The 23,032-nt window shown below is 43.6% G+C and overlaps 1 protein-coding gene across 1 annotated transcript; it reads left to right on the forward strand.

Moving 5' to 3' along the window:
- Positions 1-481: 481 nt before the first annotated feature.
- On the forward strand, positions 482-20,326 carry LOC146174195 (uncharacterized). Its single transcript, XM_084584484.1, has 5 exons — positions 482-667; positions 859-1,019; positions 8,676-8,758; positions 16,102-16,197; positions 20,052-20,326. The coding sequence occupies exons 1-5, from the start codon at positions 536-538 to the stop codon at positions 20,267-20,269; spliced, it is 690 nt and encodes a 229-aa protein (XP_084440610.1). The 5' UTR covers positions 482-535; the 3' UTR covers positions 20,270-20,326.
- Positions 20,327-23,032: the final 2,706 nt, after the last annotated feature.

The following is a 23,032-nucleotide window of genomic DNA, read 5'->3' on the forward strand; positions in this document are numbered from 1 at the left end:
GTAATTCATTCACTATAGCTCACAAAATGAGACGCCTTTAAAAAGACAATAACTAGCTTCAGCGCGCCATCAGCTGCTATTTGATTCGAAGCTGAATGAAACCAGGAAAACTTCGCGAGCGCTGCGCCACCATACTAGCGGAAAGAGCAACTGTGTGGGGCGAAGTCAGCAATTGCTTGACCGAATGTGTTCTTGCTTCCGGGTATGAATTGCCTTCACCTATTTCCATGTTTTTGCACAGGAAGTTATAGATTTATTTTTTCACTTTAAGTTTGGCTACGCTTTTTGATATATATATGTGTTCTATTTGAATTTTTTCATATACATAACCTTTATTTTATACAAGATAGTGAAATATAATAAGCTGTTCAGACTAACAAATTGTAGGCTGGGTTGATAATGATTAATGATAATTTAGGTTAGAAACGAAAAACCTTATAAAGCTGCAGCTGTTCGCAGACTAACTGAACATGTACTTAAGCAGGTGCTTTCTGCTTTCTTCGCCATAAGCTGTTTTCTTCTCGAATAGTTAACAATGGTCATTTTCTTCTTTTTAGGGCTGTCGTGCTTGTTCAGCGCGTCCACTGGTCAGCCTACCTCTTCTTCTAGGGACGGGCAACTTTATGAAGAGGACGAATTGCACTTCAGTGAACAAAAGATTCAGGAGGTAATAATTCTGTTCTCACTTCCTGTCCCTGTGCCAAGCCAGGCTCAAGAGGAAAAAGTTTTAAGGAACGAACTTAAAGCATTTTTAGTTTGCATTCGACAACAAACATTGCGTAAGCTGACGCAGATTGGTGCGCATTATTTTTCTCTCGTTTTGTTCTGTAATTAACTGCTGTTTATTCTTTATTTCAGGTTCTGGAGCTCGAAGGAAGAGCTTTTGTTATAAAACGAAATTTTCGAACCGAAACCCCTCACCGGTGCCACAGCGTCAAAGTAACCGAGAAAATAGACGACACCACGTACACGGTATCATTAGGAGCGGCGCCATCCGTACAGCAACGACGAAGTTTTATGTATGCGATTTACAACTTCTTTTATTCGTTCACTTAGAATTGCGTACCACATAGAGAGCCTGAAAAAATATATGTAATACCATTTGCTACAACAGCTGCACTATTACCTCTTACGTATTTGCACTAACTAAATACATCGGTATTTCTCGTAGTAAGAGTAGTATATATTGACACCCTATCTACAACCAACAAAACCTCTAATTGGAAAAATGTACTGTAAATTTATCATAATTATGTTTTAAAATCACACGTCCTTATCCTTTCCTGTAGGGTGCCCCGTGTCTCAAGGTAAGTTCTGCTCCATAGTACAAGATGATATTTCAGTAAAAAGTATGAGAGAGCACTGAACAAGAGTAGAGGGTGAGCGTCAATATGCAAGCAGAGCCAAGGTTTCAACAAATGCACTTGGCTTCGTCTGGGCAGCGCGATCATCACTGACCGGGGTTTAAATACGCTTTTCCTTCAAAGAAAAAAAGCTAATGTGGAGTAGGGAGGCGGGGAGGGGAAGGGCAAATACGTACGGAAGGAACATTTTTTTTCACACCTTGCCATACTTCTTTCTCTCCACCCTACAACCTCACTCCTCCCTAGCTTGTCTCCTTGGGGAGTAAAAGCTTATATAAACCCAGTCCAGTGATGATCACGCCACTCAGACGAATAAAAGTCCACTTGTCAAAACGTTGACTCTGCTTGTGAATTTGTGAATTGAGGCTCCCCCTCGATCATTTTTCAGTGTTCTTTCACACTGCGTAGCAATCTTCGTTATCTCGTCCTACTCCAGATTTCCAGTAAAATGCTATTTTATGTTAATGTTTTGTTTAAAATAATATTATCATACCACATTGCTAAAATACGTCGTGATTTTAGCGATCCATCAATTGTTATTCGTACATTAGGCACCACTTCTTTAATTACATTGCGTTTAATAAAGACGCATATTGTAGTGAAAGCTACATTGGCCGCAATGCAGCGATTTCGCCGTGGCACAAATTTTTACCGTGGTTGCACCGCTCTCACCGCAGCTGCCTAGCAGCCACCTCTTCGCCATCTAGCGTGTATACGACCAGAGCATTTCGCCGTAAGCATTCCGCAAGCGCGGAAACCGGAGCGGAACAAGCGGTGCGCGGCGCATGACATCAGAGCGCATCTCCATGAGCAGGAAAGAGAGAACGGGCGTAAGAAGGGCGAAGAAAGCTGCGGAGACGCTCGACAGGAGAAGCCATGCGCCCCGCCGTTTGGCGTGCAGCCGGGGAGGTGCGAGAGAAGGTAGCAGCTGGCGCGTGTAGCGGCCCTGTATAAAAAGCCATTGGTTCGTTGGCGCCACTGTGTTTGGAGCCATGGAAAGCGAGTCAGATAGGCTTGAACAAGGCAGGCTTATGCGTTGGAATGAAAACAGGCAAATGCAACGAGCCGACGAGACCTAGCCACGCAACCACACTTACCTGGTCGCGCAACCAATATTCACCAAGGCTAACAAAGTTATGCCATAGCTTTTGCTACGTATATCCGCGCATTGCCGAGCTAAGTCGAAGCCATTTCTTTCTTCCCGTTTTGATTCATCCTGTTGAGGCAGGAGGCGCGAAACCAAATCTCCATCTTCCATGATCTCATATAACAACGTTAACCTTCTTAGCCCCCTTGTTTGACTCTTGACTCTTGAATTGTCCCTTAGAGTTTTTTCTGTAGCCTTGGTGCATTTTTTTAATCGATATTTATTGCCTCAGGGCATCAGTATGGTATGAGATGAAGGATGAATAAGTGATTAAATGAATGCAAAAACGTTGGCTGATTTTATGAAGTCCAGAAGTGAGCGATGATGAGGTCCCTGCGTCCAAGTGACATATGAGGCAGGATTATTTGCTGAAAGGCCAGCTTTCCGCAGGCGCCGGATTCGTGTTGGTTTGAGTACTGGGCAGTCCCATAGCAAGTGGCGGATGTCGGCCTCAACATCCTTGGTGCATCTGCTGAGTAATTTGTGCCTCCTTTCTGACTTGTAGTGGTAAGCGTTTATCAGAATATTCGCTATAGGGGAGCTAATTGCATTTTTCCTCCTCGTATTGCTCTCATTGCCTTGGGGGTGTTTAGTAAATGCTTTAAATATATACAATATATTGCTTACGTTTGACGGATCCCATCTATTGGATTTTTTTATTTATACACGATATTTAATTACATTTAATGATATAATATCTATACCCGAGCTGAAGTTTTTGAACTGCATGTTGATCGGCGAGTTTATTGAGGACAAATTAGTGAAGAATTATGCTGAAGACAGTCGGCGTTGTCATTGTGTGACATTACATTCGGTATGATTTCTACAATAAAAATGGTAATATATTTCTCGATGCTTGGTTCAATGAAGAAAATAACAAAATAATGCAATAAACACAATAAACACATGCGCAAAAATTGAGACACGAAAAAAACACGTGGTACGCGTGTATAAGCTTCACTGCCTGCTTTTAGGATTAAACAATTGTCGCAGATTTTCATACGCCGTGTTTGTCCGTCGATCCTTCACACTGTGTATACGTACAGATAAGCATCGAAATCTGGCCTTTTGTGAAACCACCATGTTGCAAGCACCAATACCTTTGTCTACTTTTGGTGCTCAATAGGCGATCTGAAACTTTTTAAGGTGTCTCGTGATGGATTGCGATGATAGCTGCGTAACTTATTTTTGTACTGTACACGGAAGAGAAAAGCCGAGTTTGAAACAAGAATCTCCTCTACGAAATTCCCTTATTCTTTAACGCGGGCGTCGATAGCTATTTACGGCATCTGAAAAGACAATCGTACATAATTTGTACTTATTGCACAATCGTCGCTTTCCATTTCCCCGCACCTTGCGATTACACGGCGATGGCATGTTAATCTGTTACTGCGCAATATGAATGCGCTTTAGCGCTGGAGTATTTTCCTGCCTTCTTCAGGCTGTGACGGCGGCCAGGGAAAGAAGATATGCTTGCCGCCTTCTGGTTCGGTAAGAGAAGACAATCGCTTCACCCGAGGGCTTGTGTTCACCTAAACCGTAACCTAGTAGGTTAAGCTGCGGTTCCTCGCTGCCGGAGCTTATGACATTGAAACGTGCGATACCATTGTAGGCTCTTCAAAAGAATGCAGTAATAGCGCGAAGCAGTTGTCTTTGTTTCGGGCTTAAGTGAGAAGCCTTCGATTATTCCGCAGAGTGAAATTGACTGGCTGCATATGCGAGTACTCGCACTAACCATAGCTATGCCAGTTTTTTAAGCCTTTCGTCCTGCCTCGCGTTCACATCAGTTTCTCTTAGGAACTTGAGGGCAAATAAACCACACATGAGATATTTCTAAGGTGTCAGACATGAAGTATTTCAGTTCCTCGCCCGGCGCCACCTTTCGCGTTTGTGCCGAACGCAGGCATACCGAAGTTAGTAGACACCGGAGAACAAAATGTGATCAAGAGCGAAATTCGCAAACCTTTCTGTCAGCCCCTAGTACCAACGTGCTACCTGCCATCGATTATGAGCGTAAAAATTAGCCTTCTCCCAGAGTAGCGATCGACGATGACAGTGCAGGTTGTCAATGGGGTACAGGTCGGATAGCGCATGCACCGCCCTTGTGACATGTAAATGAAATCGGAACGCTGCTCCTGCTACACAGTCGGTGCACATGAGTGGGAGAGGGGGGGGGGGGGACTGCTTGTTTATAGCATCGGACTACATAAAAACTAGCTCACGCAATGATAAAAAAATTTCTCAGTTATTTAATTCACGGCGTTTCTACAGAATCGCTACAGAATCGACCACCCGAGACGTGAAGCTTTCCAATGCACCAAAAACTTTGGATGGTTAAATTAGTTTTCGGTTCCTTAAATAGTAGAAGTGATATATATTATAAATTAACGTTTTCATTGATTTATTCTTATTATGGTTAGTAAGTTGTTTACGGGGGCAAGGCTCTTTATCTCCCCAATTTTCAGTTAAAGTCTTCAATTTGCTGCGGACGGCATACATTTGTAGTTGCGGTCAAAAATTCCAAGGCCACATGATCTCCTTCTGAGCAGTATAGTTAAGCATCTACGACAGTCCCAAATCTCAAAATATTTGGAGAGGGTAGAAGAAACATTATTCTAACATCTGCATCTACTTGATTGCTTTGTTGGGTTCTCGAGTGCCAGAATATGCCTACCGGAAGCAGAACCAGTCTTCTAGGAACGTTTGACTACGTCTCTTACTATTCATCGGTTTGACAACCTACGCATGCTAGCTTTCATCTTGAGAGCCAACGTGAGCCTAATGTGAAGGGAAAACGTATGATAGTGCCCTAAACCCTGCACAACAAATCATACCGTCGAAATTTGGTAGCGTATTCACGGGCTGTTTGAAGCGAATGTTTCATTACGCCAGGTAGTTCGAGTGGTTGGGTATGCACGGTTTTCGGCTTGAGGGAGATTTTAAGATCAAATTTCTTTGTTAAGCCTGCTCGTCGCCATTTGACTTTGGGGCATAGTCCCCTAGGCCACCAAGTGGCCCGTGACCACTGTCAAGGTAAGGTTCACGTGACGTGGTGGTGGTCATGCGACTTTGGGAGATAGTCATGCAGATCACCAAGTGACCCGTGACCCCTATCAAGGTCATGCGAGGTGACTTCAATGTGACGTGGAAGTAGATGGCGCTAGAGGTGCGATACGTGTATAAATAGGAGCCCCGGGCTCTTGCCTGGGTTAAAAAACTGCGCCAGATGAAGGAAGACAAACACTATGCTACACTAGTGCTTCGGATCACGATGAAGGCATGTCTGAATGAGGCCTGAAATGGCAGCGTGCCGAAGAGGCAGATGGCGAACGGGCTTTACATTTGGAGTAACGCACATTGTCTTCAATCAAAGGTTGGCAATGAGGGTAGCCATGTACTACATGAAGCTTACGCTTCGTTCAATTTTAAACCAACGTTAAACCACCCGATAATTTTTTACAGTGTGTTTTCGCCTCAATCTTAAGCGTTCTTCTAAGACCACAATATGCTGACGGCGGTTCGGCGGACTAGACCCTGTCGCGTAAGACAATCAAGCTTGTGTTGGTGAGGAGAGCTACCCAGTAGGAAAAGCACGCAGACCGCTACCTTGTCTCCCGGTGGCATGTTGAATTTATTCCCCATGCAACTTTATTGCCCGCTTGTAATATTTCTATTCGCTGAGTAGATTCTTTAAATACTCACTCTTTGTATAGAATAAATGTATTTCCTTGTTTCACACCCTATATCATTGACACAAGCTGAATTTCTCTCTGAAATTCTCATGGGTACGCCCCTTAAATGTATCTTTTAAAAATATAATAAATACTTTTGCAGTATGATTAGCTAATCCTGCACAAATAGAAATGCTATGACGCACCTAAATGCTTTGTCTTTATCTCTCAAGGCTGTGCCTTAGGACTCTTTAAATTGTGAGCAATTCTTCGCGTCCTGGACCACCGAAATTATGTGGCTTACTACCGAGTAAGAAATTTAGAAGTAGTCTTTGAAAGCTAGGCGTCAAACTAAACAGAGGGCGCATGATGACAATATCATCTTGCTTAATTAAAAGGAATCACTCACTTATTCATATCAATTCTCTCTACATCGCTTCTGCTTCTCTCTCTTGGCTTTGATGTTGGCCGTGAGAGCGGTATTCTAGTACCGCGATTCAAATAGTGCATACGATGTCTTTTCAGTATTTTTAATACCAGGCGCGAGCAAGTGGAAGATGGAATCTTCTACTTGCGAAGACGATGCTGAGAGTATGCTGATTGGAGATGACCAAGTTCTTTATTTTTGAAAGCCACACAAGTCAATTACAAAACTATGTAGTCTCAATGTATCTTTCTCCTAAACGGACACTAAAGACACCCAAATATGCTATCAAAATCTTACAAACGACATTTGGTGACACCGTCGCCGCATATCCGGCAGCAAAACGTCGACGTATTGCATAGATATGGCGATAAGAAGTTGAGTTTTTTTGTTTCCCACCGGTCGAATTTGAATTGTTTTCTCCTACTACGTAGTCGGGTAGGATGATGCACACTATGACGCAAGAGGAGACTCCGTGATTGCTGGCTTGCGGGGAGCGGAAAATACTTCGCAGGCGCGAGCCGCGCATGGTGCCGAGTCATGAACTTCATTCAATACGCACTTGGGTAGGCGCATCTGCTACTCCGAGCTCGTACTGCAGGCGCCGCCGGTTCAGAACAAAACTATCCTATCACGCACGAAGTGCCTGAACCGAAATATGACGTAAACTGAAGTGGACGCCTGTAGCACTGCCAAATATATATTTGCATTTGTCTTGCAACATGCTGGTTATCTTTTCGCCGTCGTTTACGTGTGATAAGAGCATGTCATCATATTGGAGGCAATACCTACTACCGCATTCAAACGGGTAACGTATTTTGCATTTGTCAGCTCCTGGCCCTACGGGGTTGGGACGGTAGGTCAACGCCGCTTGCGGCGAAGGTTAGCCAGCCACTGATGTTTATTTGTTGTGGGCCGTCATTGCACCCGCCACTGCTTCGGTGGTGGCTGACGACGACTGTTGTTGCGGCGCGCGTCTTTATCTCCCTCTTCTTTTATTCTTGTCTATTTTCTCTTCTGTCCGCACGAAGCAGAGGAGGTGGCTCAGCTACAGAGCCAGTAGCAGGCTCGTGCATTATTTTTTCTTTCACGGCGGCTGCGTTCCGATGGAGGCGAAACGAAGAGGCGTCCGTGTGCTGTGCGATGTCAGCGCACGTTAAAGATCCCCAGGTGGTCGAAATTACTCCGTAGCCCTCCACTACGGCTCCTCTTTCTCTCTTTCCACTTTCATTCCCACCTTCCTCCCTTCCCTTACGGCGCGGTTCGGGTGTCCACAGAGCAAGTGTGACAGTTACTGCGCCTTTCCCTTCCTGTGAACCAATTTAACTTATTTAACTAAAGCCATAACAACAACATCCCTTGCGCGTCACGTGATTTTTAGTTGCGAGTTTCGGTTGTAGCGGCGATATCTATATTTCTGTTCTTCCTCTTTACTACTTTATAACAGCTCTGTTTTCAGTAAGAGTGGCTTTTTTGTAACCAGGACTTGGCATTCTATCGATGCAAGCCTACTTCATTTTTCTCTTGAGTGTCCCTTTAAGGGCGCACTTTGACTGGTTCGTTTCTCAAATAGTTGTATATGGGGACTTCACTAAAATACCATCTTGACGGCCGAATCTGCTATCTGCTTACTTCCGCTGAATGGTGGGTTCATTAGCCGACAGGACAGCAAGTTCTGGGTGACATTTGACTTTCAAAAGGTCTATAAAAAGGTCGTGTACTGCACAGCAATGACAAACTTCTTCGGTTAGTAGAACGGTTCTCGAAGTGGACAACTGCATTACGGTCCTGCCCTCTTATCGCAGTATTACACAGTCCCTCGAACACCCTTTCTAGGGGTGAGACAAAATTTTGTCTCTAAAGCACAACCGCGCACCAGTTACAGAAAATCGTTTCCAAGAAATGCACGGCTTTTATAGCAATTAAAGAATAAAAAATAGTCTAGTAAACTCATGCATAGGAGCTAGCATTGATGTTTAGGAACAGTGCTAGAAAGGCTGAACTAGAGTTTTAAATACATGTGATATTCAGGCGTCCTAATTTTTTAGGCTTTTTTTTTCACTTTCTAGCATTGTCATGAATAGCACCGTAAATCTTCTGAAAACTGGAAGCCACCAAGAATACAATGCGGCGAATTACATTTATTGGCACGGTACGTAAATGATTGGTTGTTTATCTTGAATACTTATGTTATATTACGCAATTGTGATTTATGCTCACAATAATGCCCTTTTGCCTCATACTCTTGTTTGGTTTAACTGCACGCGGAAGCCTACTTATCCAAGAGTTAAATATATAGGCTTTGGATATTGATATAATAAAATTGCGCTCCGCTTTTACAGGCAAAAATTTTAATGCCACGCACTTCAAATAGGCTAGGCCAATTGTTACTATCAGCAATGGATAGAGCACGAACGTTTTCGAATAGTATGCCTCTAATATGTACATAAATCGCTTCTGCATTTGCTGCTGCTTTGGCAGGTGGTGAGTTGGAGTCCAAATGCTGGAGGGATATCGAGAGGTTTCTTTTAAAGTGCAGAACTCTATCTATTGTATGGCTGCTCCTTTTTCTAGGGGGACAGCTTTGGGAAGAAACCTTTATAATTTTTATTTCTGTACTGTTTCGCATGTTTCTTCCGGGTATTACCCAGTTCAAATGATAAGTGTCCATGCCCATGCGGATGATATGCAATTATCGATGCCTTCCCATAAGTGTTCGATGGCACTTGAAGAAATGATGTTTGTAGTTGGTGACATAACTTTAAGAATGCAACAGGATACTCTACTGATCATTTCTTCAACTTAGAAAGATTCACATCAACCGTCGAAATCCTTGGTTAAGTCGAGAAATTGTTCAACTGAAAAACAAACTGAAACGATTTAGGAACAATACATACCTTCGTCACAACAGTTTCAAAAACTGAAACAGAAACTTGTCTCAAATTTAAGATGAGCGAAGCCCATATTTTAACACGACGCTTTCCGAATTCATCAAAAGTGATCCCCAATTCAATTTTTCGGCGTTGCAAGACTGATGAGCTGAGCAAAGTTCGAATTAATAATAAAGTTGTAACTGACTGTACGACAATATCACAAGGTTTCAATGTCTGCTTTTAAAGTGTGTTTCTGACGCAAGGGGGATCACAGCAAGAATCCGTTGTGAAGACCTTGGTTATGATTCAACTGGTTCTATAAATGGTGAAAAAGCTCGCCGATAAAAGTCGTCAGTCCTTAGGGGCTTTCCAATGCCTTCCTGAAACGTTTTGTAGCCAGTTATCCGTCTTCTTAGCCAACATTTTTCATACTTCTCTACTTTCTGGTAATGTATCGGAAGTGGCGCATGTTGTACTGACGCAATCATTTGCCGGTCTCCCTTCGCGAGAATGTCTCCTTAAAGCTGTTTTCTTACGATTACATACTCGTTAAGAGCATAAATGACCAAAATGATAACTAAATTTTCCAATATTCAGTTTTACCAGTTCCGGAGTAGTGTGGTAAATAGGATATAACATGTCACCTATAAAAATATCCTTTTGGGAGTCGCACATAAGACACAACTTAGTCCTTCCTCCTACAGCTGGCTAAGCTATTTCATTCAGGAAGTTAAATATTATAAATAGTTAGGAGTTACAGTAACACATGATTTAATATGAACTTCACATAAAAATGACGTATGTCATTTAGGCCATTTTGCAGCCTTCCAATTTTAGTAAAGCTTGAGAGGAGCATTTTCTTGTCTAAATAAGTGCTGTAATTATTGTTTTTGCTTGCTGATTGCAACACTTGAACTGCCTTTTCTCTTATTTTTTTATCTGTATATCTTTTATTTCCCCTCCTGCGTGGGTCAAAATATTGGGCTGCAGTAGTTTCAAATATATAAATAAATAAACATCGCCAATCGGACAGCAACATGACACTGAAATTAATTCTAAGAGCACGTCGCACACCACTCCGAAGGCCCGTCTAAAAGTTGAAGACAAGTGGTTTTGCATCCACTTTTGCCCTTAAAATCAGGGCATGAGGCCTGTGAAAAGCGGGTACCCGGTACAAAATTGAGTGGGTGAATACAATAACTGGAGTTCATAACATTTTAAAAGAAATGAATTCAGCACGGGCAGGTCATGTGCAGTTAGGACAGGACAACCGATTGGTTGCTATAGGTAAAAAGGGGTGTTTCAAGGGAGGCAAACTCAGCTCGGGGCGAAAGAATGTTAGTAGGTTTAATATGGTTAAGAATATTGCAGGAGCAAGGAGATAGAGTTAGCTATTATTACTTGATTATTTTGAATAATAAACGAGAGGTCTTTGGCTTGTAGTGGGCAGAGGCCGGCTGCTGCTGTTGCTGCTGATGTCGATAAGACGATTTTAAGGGCACTGCAATACAAAACTCATTACAGGGTACACGATACAAAACCTAAGCAGTCGAAATCACAACATACCGAAGGAGATGCGGATTTTCTAACATTTTGCAAAGGGCAGAGCACAAGTGTTTTTGAGCTATTTGTTTGCCTCACCTTGAATACAGAGTAACAAAATCGCGCCGGTACTAACGTTCTTGAGTGCACAAGACTTTGTTCTACTTCAAAATTCTTTTTACACTCATTATGTTCTGATGACCTAAGGCACTGTTTTCTCAGAGTGAGTTTAGCTTTACGTACAACTACCATATAATTTTAGGATTAGAAAACTAAGTACTACATTCGCAAGCAAGCTGTTCATTATTTTCGACTGAAATGAAGTGTCGTGTTTTAGGCAAGGCAACTGAGGCAGCATAGCTCAGACAGGAACGGCTTTATTCCGTCATAACGGAAGCGAAAGAAATGCGCTGCGGTGGCTGGTGTAGCGCGCTTTAATAAGCCACCTTATCACAGTGGCAAGGGTGAGCGGAGAGAGCGTGGCTGAGGCGAGGTAGTTCCGCAGCTTTGATAACACTTCGCGATACCACATCCCTCCGCACTTATTTACAGTTCAAAACAAATTCCTGTTCACGGCACATAGCGGTCGGGTGGTCTCCTCGCCCGATGTGGGTACCGCCGTTCTGCAGGTTCTGTATCCGAATGGCGATCTTTCACTCCAGCCTGTTGACGGGGAGACCGGCAGGACTCCGCTTGCTCATCAGATTCCGGGTATGGTGCCAGAAGAGCAGACGTGTCTTCTTCTGGAGCCACTCTGACGATGTGGTTCTTGTGGCGAACCCACTGAAACACACCTCTAGGAGTTACGACACTTAAGCGGTACGAGACTGGACCAGTTTGCGCCAAAATGGTCGCTGAAAACTATTTTTCTCCGCGCCTGAAGTTCCTGACCTTTACACTATCACCAACCTTAAAAAGTCGCTCTTTGTGATAGCACGACTTACGCCTTAAGGTTTGGTCAAACTGCTTTGCCGATACTTTTGATTGGATTGAAGGCTTTACAAGATCCAACCTTGTGCGAAGACGTCTGCCAAGCAGGAGGAGTGCAGGAACATCCCCAGTGGTTGTATGAGGAGTGTTTCGATACGCCAAAAGAAAATCAGCAATAGCTGAGCGTAGGGGTACGGACGGATTCTTACGCAACGCAGACTTGAGTGACTGCACGAAGCGCTCAGCCTGTCCATTGCTGCTTGGATGATACGGCGGTGTGCGAACATGACGGGTGCCAATGCTGCGCATGTATTTTGAGAACGCGTCCGATGTGAATTGCGGACCGTTGTCCGATACAAGCGTCTCTGGAAAACCGAAACGACAGAAAAGTTCATGAAGACGGTCAATGGTTTTCTCTGCGGATGTATCTTTCATTTCAAACACTTCTGGCCACTTAGAATGAGCGTCTATGACTATCAAAAGCATCACACCTCTGAATGGGCCTGCGAAGTCGACGTGAAACCGTTCCCAGGGCCGGCTAGGCCACGCCCATGGATGAAGCGGAGCAGGGCACGGCATGTTGCGCTGCGACTAGCACGACTGACATGCACTCACTTTCTGTTCGATGTCTCTCAATTGTTGGCCACCACACGTAACTTCTCGCCAACTCATTCGTTCTGACGATTCCAAGGTGCCCCTGGTGCAGCTCCTCAAGCATGAACGACTGGAAGCGCTCAGGAATGACGACCAGGCATCCTTGCTGCAAAGACAGCTCCAAACGTCTGTAGAAAAACTGCTTCAGTAAGTCATTCGGAGCGCGATTCGGCCAGCCGCCCAAACCGTACTGCATGACTGCTTTGAGTACAGGGTCACGACTGGTCTCGCGTGCTATGCCACGGCAGTTTACTGGAAGCGAGTCAAAACGCAGAACGTAGAATTTATCTTCCGGTGCTTCATCATTGCCATGCAACGGCAGCCGCGAAAGGCAATCCGAGTCTGCGTTTTCTGCTGACGACTTGTACTTGAGAGTGTAGTTGTAGGCAGATAACAAAACGGCCCAACGCTGCAATCTCGCTGCAGCTATCGTAGGAATGCCTGTTTTGGGCCCGAGAATGGTGTGCAATGGCTTATGATCGCTTACGAGGATGAATGAACGGCCATAGAGGTAGTAGTGAAACTTTTTCACACCGAAAATTAGGGCGAGTGCCTCTTTCTCAATTTGGCTGTAGCTAGCCTCTGCCTTAGTCAATGTTCTTGATGCGTATGCTATTGGCTTGCACATACCATTTGGTAGGACGTGGGAGAGCACGGCTCCGATGCCGTACGCTGATGCGTCGCAAGACAGCTGTAGTGGCAATCCAGGCTCGTAGTGGGTAAGCACGGGTGGCATGGACAGCAACTTCTTAACTTCAACGAAGGCGTCCTCGCATTCCCTGCTCCACACCCAGGGCACATCACTGAGTAAAAGCCTGTTGAGCGGTGCGATTACACTGGATAGGTTCGGAATGAACTTTCCATAGTAGTTAACTAGGCCAAGCAGGGACCGCAGCTGATGCTTGTCATTTGGCCTCGGTGCCTTTGAAATAGCTGCCACTTTGTCATCGGCTGGACGCACGCCATCAGCGCTTACAATGTGACCGAGGTACTGAAGCTGGTCCTTAAAGAACTGACATTTAGGCGTCTTCACCTTAACGCCTCTTTCTGACAAGCGTTTCAGAGCAGCTTCGAGGCTACGAAGGTGCTCTTCATTAGTCTTTTCCGTTACGAGGATATCATTAATGTAACATGCAACACCTTCGAGTCCTTTGAGCATGTTATTCATTATCCTTTGAAAGATTGCAGGAGCTGATGTTATGCCAAAAGGTAGGCGGTTGACGACGTACAACCCTTTGTGTGTATTTAGCGTCAAGTATTCTTTCGACCGTTCGTCCATTTCTACCTGCTGGTATGCTCTGTTGAGGTCAAGTTTCGAGAACTTCTTTCCTCCGGCAAGGATTGCAAAAAGCTCGTCTGCTCTTGGAAGCGGATAATGCTCAGTGTGTAGAATCGGATTCAGGGTGACCTTGTAGTCACCGCACAGTCTTATCGAGCCATCAGCTTTAATGACCGGCACAACCGGCGTAGCAAACTTGCTGCTAGCCACTGGTGAAATAACGCCAAGCTTTTCTAGCTTCACAAGTTCCCGTTCTACTGCCGGACGTAATGCGAATGGCACAGTCCTTGCCTTCAAAAATCTAGGCTCTTGATTGTCTTTGAAATAAAGAGTAGCTTTCTCACCATTTATCTTGCCCAAGTCTTCGCTGAACAGTTGCGTGTACTTTCGTAGCAAGTCCTGAAGTTTCTCCGACGACTCTTCGGTCGCACAAGGCAAACTCCTAACGGCATTCAGCTCCCAGATACGGCTCCAGTCAAACCGAATCTTTTGTAGCCACGCCCGTCCCAGAAGTGAGTGTCCGTCTTGTGGCACCACGTAGAGCGGTAGGCGCTGCTTTTGGCCGTTCGTTTCCACGTTGACTTCAAGCACTCCAATGGGCTTGATTACTTCACCCGTGTACGTGCGTAGTCGAAGACTGGTTCGTTGCGGGTGCAAATCTGGAAAAAGCCTCCTGCAGTGGTTGCGTGAAATTATCGAGACAGCAGCTCCGGTGTCCAGCTCCATCTGTAACGGTACACTGTTAACTTTGACTGTCACCATAAAAGGCACTGCACGTGTCTAAAGTAACGTCATTCAGAGCAAGTTTTGTTTGCCTGTTGAATGAGCTTACATTGAGCGTTCTCACACGTCGCTGACGACTTGTGCAAACTCGTTGAATGTGTCCCTTCTTTTGGCACTTATAACAAGTTGCTTGCGAATGCGGACAAGATGCTGCTCCGTGCTTGGGCGAACCGCATCGATAGCATGCTACCGTCTTTGCTTCGGGAGTTGGCCTTGAGCTAGGCATTTCGTGTATATCGGCATTCCTTTCGTGCACTACGTGCGCTTCTGTCGCATTTCGCACTGCTGCTTCGAAACACAAGGTACGCTCGACAGCTTTTTGGAAAGTTAGGGCATTATCTTCGGCAAATAAATGCCGTTGGATGTCGACGCGCTGCAACCCGGCGACAAATCGGTCGCGCAGTGACTGATCCAAGAACTCGCCGAAATCGCATGTCTGAGCAAGGTGTCTTATCTCGGCCATGAACTCTGATATGGTTTCAGTTTCTTTCTGTGACCGGCGGTGAAATTTTGCTCTTTCGCCGATGACCGACGGCTTCGGAGACAAGTGATTGCGAAGTAGCGTCATGAGCGTTGCATGGGGCTTAGACGAGGGCTTATCCGGAATAGTCAGTGACTTGAGAAGTGCGTAAGTTTGCGGTCCGATCAAACTCAGGAACACGTCTACTTTTAAGTTTTCCGGAACCTTGTTAGCACGCAAATATGCTTCTAACCGCTCTTCATACGAAAGCCAATCAGTCGTAGAATCATCAAAATGCTCAACTTGCCCGAAAGTAGTCATGGCGAATGCGTTCCCGTTGCTGTAGATGCTACAGTTCTTGGTCTTGTGCCGAAAGTCTTCAGTGGGCGTAACACCGGCCCAGATTCGCCATCCTCGTCGCCATTATGTCGTGTTTTAGGCAAGACAACTGAGGCAGCATAGCTCAGACAGGAACGGCTTTATTCCGTCATAACGGAAGCGAAAGAAATGCGCTGCGGTGGCTGGCGCAGCGCGCTTTAATAAGCCACCTTATCACAGTGGCAAGGGTGAGCGGAGAGAGCGTGGCTGAGGCTAGGTAGTTCCGCAGCTTTGATAATACTTCGCGATACCACATGAAGTTCACTACCTAATTTCCTGTTGCATTATCCTTCACAATCTGTCACGATGGTGGACTTTCACTCATATTAGCTGCCACTTGTTTAACATCAACAAATCTATCATCGCCCAAGACAAAGTAACTGCAGGCCAAACCAACGCTTGTAGAATATAGACAAACATGTCGGTCGAAACAAAGCATGAAGTTTTAGATTCACGGAAACGTAACAGCTGCAGGCTCAGTAAAAGTTGCCATGTTGTGTGTTAGGCATCCAATATATATGATGTGATCAATTTTAAACGATATAGACGAATGTGGGGAATGATCTTTTAGTATCACATGCTTTGAATTTTTTTAGGTCTCAAATCTGAGGTTCGAAAACTGCTACACGTGAACGCCGATAAAACATGCTTTATTATGATCGAAAATCGTCACTCATCAAGCCAGCCAGCGGGTAAGTATACTGTTTCAAAAATATCAGCTGCTGTGGCGAAATATAAATATTTACAGTGTCTCTCAGATATCGTTGCGCGGGCAATGGTAAAAGCCTGCCCCTCTTCACCTATCATTTGCCTTTCATCGTTTCGGTCTAATCGGCGTTCGTTGCACTGCTACATATAATTATATTTGGTCTACAAGAAAGGAAAGCAGCAGTACCTTTCACAGTTTTTACGGCCAAAGTGAATTTGGACGGTACACCATCGCTCTGTCTCGTGGCGTTCCATGCCGTGCGTTCATATGTAGGTTGTAGAGGCAAGAACGCTAGACAAAAAAATAATCTCGCGAAATCTCACAGAATATGAGATATCTCACGCATAGAATTTTTTTACATGAGCTTGGAAACTCTTTAACCTTAAAATATCAGTTCTTTGCCAAAATCTAAATATATTATGACTTAGTGCACCTAAACGCACATGTTGTGCAGCCTAATCTCAACGGAACCGAACTTCAGCAATGGTAAATATTTTTGCACGTACGGAGGCTTTTAGTCGCAGGTCAGTCCGCATATTATATTACGCTTGTTAAAAAGTAGTCTACTGTTGACCAATTTCAACATTTCGATGCTTGTGTATCAATTGTATGTGTGCTATCAAGGCACCCTTATAGAGGTTGCCCTCATTATGCGAATCAAATCGGAATTATTAAGAGCTATCTAAATGCGCGTGTTTGCTTAGATTAAGATGAGATTATGGATCGAGAAGCGCTCACGTTTGCAAGTGCGGTGCAGTAGTAAATGGAAGGCCTTTGCAGAAATTGAAAATTCGCCCCTTCTTCAAGCTGCTTGCACTCAGCCGCTATATTGAGCTCTACACAGTAACAGCTCGACATTAGCCTCTAAGCTTGCCTATAGCGTAAAATCAACATATGTACTTTAGAATTTTTCAATATGTTAGAACTGTATCGAGGGAATAATACAGGTAGAAGTGTAGAAAACTAGACGCAATGATACGGATCCATGTTGTTTGAGTGCCCCAGGTGCGAAGACGGAGACTAAGAAAGACAGACTAGGTGCTCACTATCAGCAGCTCAAGGACGAGGACGGATACTAAGATAGACCAAGTGCTCACTATCAACTTTTGATAGTGAGTGCTTGTTTCATATTTCTTCGTCTCCGTCCAAGTCTTTCAGTATGCTCATGTCCGCAACTCCACTTATCTCACTTCGCGGTCCGATTCTAGAACACAGGTTCTAGGTAGGACAGGACGGTAACAAAGCATAACCTAAGAGGGCCTAGGCCTGCTACGGAACGCACATTGTGCTTTTTTTCCACTGCACTAGATAACAGGCTCAAAGGAAGGCATCGCATGCAAGCTACGGTCGCAAAAGGCGGCAATAAACTCGGCTATGTTGCACGATTCCGGAAGATTCAGTAATACCCTGCAGGATTCTTAAATACAACAGCATCATAGCACTGTAGCAGCCGGCAAGTCTGCGTTCCCTTTGGCATACCTGTTATTATATATGCCCTGTCACCCCGTACAGCTGCATTCTCCCGGTTGTCTCACTGGGCTTTTGATTGTCGTGAGCATAATGTTCGGTCTTCATGTTGGATGCTGTGCAGTTCAGCTCGTGCTTGGCGAAATTGGGGACATTCTGCTTCGGCTGCATTCCATCCGGTTTTGCCTTATCGACGCCATTCGCTTCGACCTTAGCGGTGCTCCTCTGGAGCTTGCCGCCGCTGCTGCTGGTCCTCTGCTTGAGCTGCACGTTTCAATTTTGAGGCACACTAACTGCTCGTGTCACCTCCGCTACTTCTTGCTTATAATTAACGTAATGCAAGGGGACTCCGATTATCTTCCTAATAAGTGAATAAAACAATCTGTCACATATAAATCAAATTGCATCGAATGGTCGCGTCTACTCAATACAATTGCTTATTCCCCTAACCCTTCTGGTACAGGAGTAAAACAAAAGTGATCATGTTTTAGGTATGGTATTTTCTAATCTCCCCCTCTTCCCGACACTTCCGTAGTGAAAGAAATAAACGGTCCCACATTCTTTTACAGTTCACTATTCATATACCTTGTTGTCAAGCACATACAAAACTACCAGAATATGACTAAAAATGATGAACCCCATACTGAGACTGTGAGAGTTTCTAAATGACATTTGAAACTTTCACGATGAAAGAAACTGGCAGTAATTTCATGAAAACTTAAAAAAAAAATACAGCACGACTGGATTACAAAATTGCGACGGTATGAAAGCACCCCTGCTCCCTAGTTTACGAAAGGTGTCAAGAAATGTCTTAACAAAAGTAAATGTGAGCCACAGAGCAAAAAAAAAAAAAAAAATAAATCATATAGAATCTAGGAAACGTACATATAGCTATTTGTTACCACCGGAATCGCCATTGGAAAGATAAAAATCAACTTTTTACCAAACATTGCCAGAGTTGCTAAGAACCATTTCCGTGAAACTCTGTTGTCAAGCCTAGCAAGAGGTACAAGATACTAGTAATGAAATTTATTTGTGCACGTTTGGTAGCTCTAAAGGCAATGGGCGACTTATTTAACAAGCATTCCTCAGAAATCATTATTACCGAAGCAGCGTCTTCCAGTATGGTTTATATTCTGATATACTTTATATTGCGCTTGTTTCTCATATGCATATAATCGCATCACCTTTGCTCATCATATCTTGTCCCGGACTGATCCTATCTGCAAAATATCAAACCTCATCTTATCTATTATCTATAGAAGCCTGCAGCTACTCACCGAGTGACAGAGCTACTGAAACTGTTTTACTTCAATTTCACAGTTCAGCGCAACTTAGCTGTCTGAGTTTATCTTAGTATACTTTTTTTACTTTGGACCTGTTAGGTATCATGTGCTTTTTATTCACCCTTTGTATCCTTCAGTGAGTGCAGTGTAGTGTACTTCAATCTCTTCGTATCTTTTTAAGGCGATTTGTTAAAAACCATGTTTAAAGACAATGTATTGTTCGATTTTTAAGTTATCCTCATTTTATGTTCCTGCCACCAGAGCCTTTAGGGAATTTTTAAAAAATAACACTACCAACGCCATGCGTGCGTATGGTGTGTCTCTGTCCTTGTTGTTGTAGGCCTCTCCATCAATGTTGATCGCTTATGTTTTCGTCGTAGGTGTCTTTCTGTATACGTCAAAGGCGTATACATTTATATAAACCATGCAGCTGAAAATTAGAAATGAGCTCTGAAACATTTGTTGCGCTGCGGTTCTATGCTAAACATGAATGCTCTCACTCGGACATTGTTCATTACGTGAACGGTTTGCAGCAATTCAGTGTTGTGCTAATGTTGAGAAACGTGGTGGTGTGTTGTCACTGCGAGGTTCAGTTGAACTTGGGTGGTAACCGCCATCCAAATAGTCAACGCGACACGTTCATTTCGGATTTCATATTGCTCTCATTCGGCAAGCCCTCTTAATTGCAAAGTAAACCCCTTCCCTGTGGCTTCAACGTTGCCACACCCATAAGTTACGCCAAACATAGTGCAAATGTCACCACTACTGGCCTACACAGAGAAGAAATTAAGGAATATTTTATTGATTCTTTCTTTCTAGAAGGTACAAATGAAATGTTTGATCGGCAAGTAATTTCTACATAACTTAACTGCTTCAAAAGTTCGAAGCACAAGACACAAAAGCTATACATAGCAGAATGCGTCAGTTTCTGAAAGTTTTGTAATTATACAAGAAATAAAAAAATTCGCTGGCGAAAAGATATTTTGTGAATAGCTAAATGTTATAGTAAAAGTTAATCTGGTGTTTTTGTAGCATATACACCCATGTCAATTTTTTTGCTGTTTCGTTTTCACTGATGTTTCAGCCTGCCAGCTGCTGATGCCTGAAAACACAATTGATGGCTTCGTACCAGCCGACTGCGATGACATCTATGAACGAAACTGCCCCGGTGAAAGCGTGGTTTTATACCAGGAATATTGCAAGGACCTTCCATATCTTTCATTTGAAACGGCATTAGCTGCTGCGAACGGTTCACCAGATGCTGTAGAACAAGGCCTATTTTCTCTGGCTAGCGCATTATAGAAGAAAAAGCAACAGCTGCTGATGATACACGAAAATAAATGTTCAATAGAAGCATTCTATCTGCCTCTTTTTTCAATGTTCAATAGAAGTGGCAACTCAACATATTTGTCTTCATCACTACAGTTAATGTCGTCATATCACCCTACTAATGCCCCCAACTGCAGAAGAGAGAAATAAAACTTGTCACTAAAAAACTTGTGCGCAAGGCAAAAAACCAATTTAGTTTCATCCCTTAATAATTACCCTGCCCTACTTTCTAATAAAATGGCTTGGTTTATGTGTTTGGTTTCCGTGGTTTTCGCCTCCACAGAGAAAGGTCCTCTGCGATAGGAATTCAATCCGCGCATCTTTGGACCTAGTAGTTCAGCGCCGTAGCCACTGCAATATGACGGCAATGCGCTTTCTACTCTAGTACCCGCACAATATACTCCGCAGCCGCATTTTGTGATTCGCTGCAGTGAGAGCCCACTGAATTGCTTCAGAGGTTTGCTCTGTCGAGCCCCAATTATAGCGTTATTTGCAGAGACGTACCACTGTTGCTAAGACGCATGACAAGTTCACACACGTTGATACGTTTTTCGTAGCATGGCTACCTTTGTCAGCTGCAAAAAAAAACATGAAGCAAAAAACACCAATAATTCAGCGATGTCTCTTTATTTTGCTCCTTTATCGATTTGTTTCTGTATTAATCCAGTCATATGCTCCGGCTGGTGATGCTACAGCTCTCTGGTATAATATATGAGTTTCAAAGCCGCAAACCAACTCCTTGTGGGCGTCGCGCAGAGCTACATGGCTGGAAGGAACTTCGACCATGTTTGAATTTCTAACGTACATTCAGGTAGAAAGAACCCCGTCGAATAGGGTTTCGCCTCCATCGAATCAAAGATGCTACGTTCAGGATCAAATGTGGCGTCTAGCACATTAAATATGAGAATTTCATTCGCCAGTTCAAGATAAACGTAATAATGAAGCTTTGGATATGACATTAAACAGAACGATAACAGGAAGCACAGAAATAGTTTTGTTTGCAAAACAAAACAGCACAATATGCAAAAAGCACCAATATATCTCAACTTTAATGTTCAATGCATGAACTGAGAGGAACTGAGAGTTTACCTAAAAGTACAAGTACAATAGCCCTGTATACATGGACTCGACAGCATCAGGCTGAGTCACCGTTGAGTAAGCAAGGTCATCATTACTCGACCCGGTTGGTGTATATATGAACTCGCTTTCTAGTGTATGTATCGATGGATGGAATATAGGAGCGTTCCCTTTGAAACGGAGTGGTAACAGTAGCTATCATGCTCATTTTTCTCCCTATATCTTAATTATTGATTTAGATTAGTTAACTAAACCATCATTCTATTTCTTAAATGTTTTGTTTCTACATTACTAACATTATGTCACTTCTCTGCTTTTAAGCCACCAATCTTCCAGTCGTTTTTTGCTACTTTCCACCGCCGGTTTTTTCACCCGGCCACTGGTATCTCAAACCCCAGAGCTTCAGGAGCAGTTACTCCACCTGCATCAACTTCCAGGTGGATACCATTACATTCAAGTATAATATGGTCAATTGTTTCACTGGAGTTACCACATACAGCACATGCGTCATCTTCATTGTTAAATTTCTTTTTGTAGCTGCGTGTTCTAAGGCACTTTGATCTAGCTTCAAAAAGTAGGACACCGCCTCTTGAGTTATCACAGAAAGCTTCCTTCCTGATCTGCATTTTTCACTTTCGGTATAATTCCACACTCAGTTTCCTCTCCATCGAATTTATCCAATTTTTAGCTTCTGTGTTTTTCACCTGTTACTTAATGCTCTTCATTTCTCCGTCCTTGTGACTAGCATACTTACTAGTTAGTTTCCTAGTTCTTTTCCTCCATTGTGAGTCAACGCTTTCTAAGTGCAGGTATTTAAATACTTTATCTGCCCATCTGTTTCTGTCCAATTTCCTCAGGTGTTCCTCATATAATATTTTATTCTGAGCTTCCCGTACTTCGAAAGATGACCAGCCTATATCTCCCTGTACCGCCTCATTTGTGGTTTTGCCGTGGGAACCTAGTGCTAATTGCCCTACGGCTCTCTGATTTATTTCTAATGTCGACTGTACCCCTGATTTTAGGCACAAAACCACATATCCGAAAGTAAGTCCGGGCACCATAATTCCTTTCCAAATACCCCTCAAAACCTCATACCTCTTGTATCCCCACAATGCCCTATGCTTCATTATCCCGGCATTCCTTCGTCCTTTGGCCTTAAGTGATTGCTCATGCATTCCAATGTATGCCAATCCTCCGTTTACCCATACCCCCAGATATTTGTATTCTGATACTCTGGGTATTTTATGGCCTTGTATTTTAAGACCCTGAACAGTTGAGCCGTTGAAAATCATCAGACCCGACTTAACGGCGCTAAAACTGAAGCCTAGAGCGTCGCCGTCGTCTCCGCAATACCTAACTAGAGTTTGCAATTCTTCGAGACTCTCAGCTAGCAGCACAATATCGTCTGCATACATCAAACCGGGGAGGCGCTGCTCTACCGTCTTTCCACCTAATCTATATGACAGGTTAAAACCTAGGTTACTGTCTTATATCCTCCGTTCGAGTTGTATCATATAAAGCATGAATAGCAGCGGTGATAGAGGACAGCCTTGTCTTAATCCTTTGCATACTTTGACATCTTCCGAACTTCTTATCCCTTCCCATGTAATTTCTACTGTGTTATCCGGGTATATTTCCTGTAGGAACGCTATTATCTCA

This window comes from Amblyomma maculatum, chromosome 11, assembly GCF_055883805.1.
Source record: "Amblyomma maculatum isolate TAMU_Amacu chromosome 11, ASM5588380v1, whole genome shotgun sequence".
NCBI lineage: Eukaryota > Metazoa > Arthropoda > Arachnida > Ixodida > Ixodidae > Amblyomma > Amblyomma maculatum.